This window comes from Rousettus aegyptiacus, unplaced genomic scaffold (assembly GCF_014176215.1).
Source record: "Rousettus aegyptiacus isolate mRouAeg1 unplaced genomic scaffold, mRouAeg1.p scaffold_m13_p_9, whole genome shotgun sequence".
Lineage (NCBI taxonomy): Eukaryota > Metazoa > Chordata > Mammalia > Chiroptera > Pteropodidae > Rousettus > Rousettus aegyptiacus.
Window position 1 is genome coordinate 103,535,013 of NW_023416312.1, and position 5,107 is coordinate 103,540,119.

A 5,107-nucleotide genomic window follows, 5' to 3' on the forward strand; every position below is an offset into this window, starting at 1 on the left:
ACAGCTTGGATTTACTCCTACCATCGTTCTTTATTTTTACTGTGCTTTCTTGTTTCTTTCCTTCCCATAGACCGACAGGGTATTCTCTCTTCTACCTTTGCCCCATAGCAGTTGATAATCATATGGTTTATTCCTGCTTTTGGAAATTACCACCCTTAATTTTGTGCTGTTGTCAGAGTCAGCATTTCCTGTGAAACTAGAGTTTTTCTACTACTGCGAAAACAAAAAAACAAAAAACAAAAAAAACTATTTCTGATGCAAATGTAAGGGATCCATTATAAAGTCACTTAGTACTACTGTTTTAGACAAAACCAGACAATTTCACTCTACCATGTAAAATCAAAAGAACTTTAATTAGCTTTTACGGCACTGCAATTACAGGAACATTAACCCATAACATGCAACGAAGTGGTGATGCCTTTTGGACATATTCAACGGATAAACTTGACATTACAATTAACAGCAACATAGTCTACTGAAGAAAACAAATGCAACTGATTTCGATGTTCAGGTTAGAAAATGGATATTCTTACTGCAATCTCAAGTAGCATTTCAAAAGTTTAGTTTTCCCTTTCTAGCCTCTAAAAGACAGTGTGATTTTTTAATGCGATCGTACACAACCATTTTCACATTGGAAATGATCACGAGAAATCAACAGGTGTAGTAGATTAATTGATTGGTTTCATTTCAATTGTTAACTTTGAGAGGGCTCCTGCAGTATTGTGGATTTTGGATGAGGAAAATCCGCAGACCAGGAGTAAAGAGCCTTGGTCTTACAGTGGGGGAGGGAACATGCAGCGGCACACAGGGCAGGTGCCCGACTTCTGAAGCCAGATGGACACGCAGGGCTTGTGGAAATAGTGGTGGCATGGGAGCTCGGTTGCCACCTCGCCCTTCACATATTCACTGCAACAGATGGGACAGCACATTTCTTGCCCCACTGCACTGTGGTCTTCAGTGACCAGGATCTCGGGGAGAGCACTGATGCTCTCCTTGCTTGCCGGTGGGTTGGCCACTTCCACGTCCACCGCCAGAGACTCCAAGTGTGCAAGAGCCGTTTCCATCGCTTGGGCCAGGCGTTCTTCAAGTGCCATGTAGGTGAGGAACTGAGGATCCACGTAGGAGATTGCTTCAGCCACCCCCAACCCATCTGCAAAGCCATCAAAGAGGCTCCAATCCACTTCCAGGTCTTCACTCACACTGGAGTCATCTTCGAGGTTGTTGTTGCCATCCAGCATGAAGACCCCAGGCTGTAGAAACTCTTGGCCAGAATCATTATCCCCGTCACTGCCGCTCTCCTGTTCATTGTACTGGAGCCAAGGGACTTCTCCTTCTTCCGGAGATACCCGCTCCTCTTCCTGAAGAGGTGGTCCTCGAACTTCTTCAAGTTCATGGCTGCCAGCACTGGCACCAACAGCGGGGCTGGCGTTGGCACTGCCATTCACTCTGGTTGGCTCAGGTTCGCGCTCTTCTTTCCCTGGCAGAGTCTCCCAGCTTTCGCTACTGGATGACAGGTTTTGTTCCCGACTTCGATACTTCCGACGCAAAGCAGCAGTCCATTCTTTATCACTGTCAGAATCTTCATCGCAGTATTTGTAGTAATCATCGCTGTACGTCCAGAAGTCAGGGTCGGCCATGGTTCGTCGCCGTCTAGGCACCTTTTCAGGCTTCACTTGGTCTTTCCTGGCTTCCCTCTTATCTTCAGGGTACTTAGGCTCAGAGATGCCATTTGAACTCTCACCTCTGGTTCTCCTTGCCAGGCCATCCACGTGGCCTTCATCAGTGCTTGCAGTATCCCTCCACCTGGAAGTACTGTGTGGCACATCGTCATCATCATCAGTATCAAAAAATATTTTTGGTTTCACGCAGTTTGGACTGGCCGGGTTCCTGACTTTGGGCCTCACCACCGGTTCCTCTCCACCCTTTGGGGTGTTTTCCCCACCACCACAAATACTCGCAGGAGCCCTGCTGAGACGTGCAGGTAAATTCTGCTCCCGTCTCTCCCTCTCCAGGCTGTCACCTTTTGCAGCCACCTTGCCTCCTGCAGCAGAGGTTTGAGAAGCCAGGCCATTTTGCTGCAGGAACTCAGCTCTGCTAGCAGCACCTCTGGCAACAGGGGCTGGCACTAGCCTGCCCAGCTCCTCTCTCACATCACAGTTAAAACTAGATGACTGGGGGGGCACCCCAACGAAAGGCCGTGCCCCTTTGTCTAGGTCATACAGCTTATCATCTTTAAACTTGCCACTTTTCCCTCTCCCTGATGCTAGCGCCACAGGCCCAGCCCCCTCCTCCTCATGCTCCTCTTCCCGGAGAGAGTCAATAGGGCCATAAGCCATTCCTCTTCTGCTACCCAGAACCCTGGACTCTCTCAGCGGGTACCTGGAGTAGTCCTCATTATCAACATGCAGGCTGGTTCCTGAGTTCTCACTGTCATCCCAACGGCGACGAACGGTGGATAATGGCAATCGGCTCCTCTTGGCAGTATGACTGGGGGCTGATCTGTGCATTGGGACTTCAGATGTTGTCTTTCTCTTGCTGAAAATCCTTTCCTGCTGGCTCGTGGATGGCCTGAAACTGACATAAACATGCCATCTTCCATACTTCCTGCCTGTTATGGGACTGATACCCCCGCTGGCTTGGGCCATATGGCCTTGCTAGATTCCTGACCCATTTCTCTGACTTATAGGGGCTCGAGTGGGAGGGTCCCCACTCTCTGCACAGACTTTGGAGATGAGAAAGTCAAATCGGTTCAGATAAGGAGCAGGTAGATTTATCCCCACTTCGGCAGTCAGGTAACAAAAAGAATAAGGGGCCTTTAAAATTACTTTTACTTTCTTCTAAGGCCTGGAGTAGCATTCCAGTGGCTCATCAGGTGTAAAACCAAAATACATTTTTAATTTTGGCAAAATGATTACAAATCTGGGTTGGTAGGAAAGCCAGACTTAGGGGAGAATCTGACAGAAGATGGGGGTGACTGGACGCTTGAAAAGTGGGTGAAGCGCTCTGGAATTGTGCCAGCGTGGGAAGGGGCAGGACTGCTGTGGGCTTTTTTTTCCCCATGAGGTGTCTGCGTTTTTCTGAGCTCTGCAGAAATACAGGAGTATTGCAAATTGGAATAGGGTGGAAAATACAGATCGGCGTGTGTGCATTGAGTGCTTATGTATCTGTTAGGAGGAGAGGAGCAGGTGGATGGGGAACCAGCAATCATGCAATGGAGAGATGCCCGTGTTTGTAGGGGGAGGGGGAGGTGACAGTGGCATTGGGAAAAGGTGCGAGCGTGAACAGAATGGAACCCATTTTGGATGTGGTTATAAAAATGACAGGTGTCAGTGGGGTGGCTTCAGAGGAGAGGGACGTGTATAAGTATGAAAGAGAACGTGTATGGCTGGTTGAATGTGTGTTGGCTGGAACTCTGTACAGGGATGCGTGGGTTTACGCGTCTGTGGCAGGGGAGGAAGTGGTATGGTAGCCCTGGGCTATTCATGAGTTTGCGTGTGTTCATCAAAATGTGAGGCAATAATGGAGAAATGTCAGTGTGAGCAAGTGTGTAGATGGAGGACAGCCATGGGGAGGGATGTGGATGTGGCTGGTGGGTGGGTGGAATGGGCCAGCAATCAAAGAATGTCTGTCTGCAGAAACGTGGCTAGCAGGGATGGGGTGGTGTCCTTGGAGAAGGATTTCTGTGAGTGGGAGTGTGTGTGGGGACCAGCAAAGGAGGGCTGTGTAAGCACAGATATAGCAGACAGGCGAGGGGGTGTGCGAGTGTGTATGTCGGGAGCATCCGTATGTAAGGGCCATGTGAAAGAGGAGCCCGCAGTCCAAGGCTATCCTTAAAAGTACATGTGGCGGAAGGGGTCAGGTGGTCCTGCAGGGTCAGGGTGTGTGTGTGTGTGTGTGTCTATGTATGTATCTGTGTAGGTATGTATCTCGGGAAAGGCACTGAAGGGTGTGACAATCTGTGCGTGTGTTCTATGAATGTGTGGGGGAGGGGATGTGCAGGAACCTTGGAGGGGCAAGGAAGGAGCTTCAATGCAAGGTTTCCGTGTGCGTGTGTGTGTGTGTGCGCGTGTGCGTGTGCGTGTGCGTATGTGCCTGCATGCGTGCGGGTGTGTGTCCCTACGCACATGCCCGTGAGACATGAGGAGGAGTGACAGCAGAAGGTAGAGGGGGAGATGTGGGGAGGGGGCCCGCAATGCCATAATATGAGACACACAAAAAAAGAACGTTATCAGCTCAAATGGCAGATCCAAACCAATGTGGAAAGGAATGAAAGAAAGAAAAGGGTATGTAGGGGTGTATTTTCTCCTTGGGAATAATTTGTTTTTTTCTGAAACGATTCTTTTCCTGGGAACAATATATTTACCTAAAATTCTGAACAATTTACCATTCACAAACTAACTGGAAAATGAGGGCGGAAAGGCCTCGGAGTACTCCGCAAAGGGGCTGAGAAGGGAGGAAGGAGAAGGGGAGGACCGGCAGGGAAAGGTGGGAGCGTGCCTACACCACCACTCCCTCTCAAACAGTGATCACAGCCATTCGAGCGGAGGGGACCGCGACACACGCAAGGGCCTGGGGGACCGAGTATGGGGCCCCCAAACAGACCAAGAGAGGACACAGGCCTCCCTCTGCGGTCAGGTCCCACGATCGCCCCACCCCTTCCCGAGGGGCGAACCGGAAAATCTGTTCGCTAGGGCTCCCCCAAATCCTATTCCCGTGCCACTCACCCCACCGCCATGTGTGGATGAATGGAGGAAATGAGCAGGCTTTCACTCACCGGTCCCGACACCCGCGCGCTCTCGGGAGGAGCAGAGCTCTCGGACCTCCAACCGCCACAACCGTCAGAGGCTCTGGATCCTGCTCCTCCCCCGCCAGACAGCAGCGAGCGGGCAGCGACTGCGGTGGCGGAAGTGACGGAAGCGTCAGCTGGAGCCGCCCCGTAGATGAGACGGGGGTGGCAGCTGCTCTAGACAAATCGGGGTGGGCCCGAAAGCTTTATTTCATTTTAAACGCTGAAATCGTCAAGGATACAGAAAAGGACAGCGAGAAATGTAACCAACAGCCAGCTTTAACAAATGTTAACTATTTAGCCATATCCCCTTCTGTTCTG

The 5,107-nt window shown here is 50.5% G+C and overlaps 1 protein-coding gene across 3 annotated transcripts; it reads right to left on the reverse strand.

Annotated features, from left to right (window-relative positions):
- Positions 1-334: 334 nt before the first annotated feature.
- On the reverse strand, positions 335-4,892 carry PJA1 (praja ring finger ubiquitin ligase 1). Of its 3 annotated transcripts, none has more exons than XM_016158201.2 (2): positions 4,775-4,892; positions 335-2,574 (listed from the first exon to the last, which is right to left on the reverse strand). In XM_016158201.2, the coding sequence occupies exon 2, from the start codon at positions 2,505-2,507 to the stop codon at positions 774-776; it is 1,734 nt and encodes a 577-aa protein (XP_016013687.2). In that variant the 5' UTR covers positions 2,508-2,574; positions 4,775-4,892; the 3' UTR covers positions 335-773. The 3 variants fall into 3 exon arrangements, with proteins under 3 accessions (XP_016013687.2, XP_036082541.1, XP_016013686.2); XM_036226648.1 differs by having other exon boundaries at positions 335-2,568; positions 4,775-4,861; XM_016158200.2 differs by having other exon boundaries at positions 4,725-4,843.
- Positions 4,893-5,107: the final 215 nt, after the last annotated feature.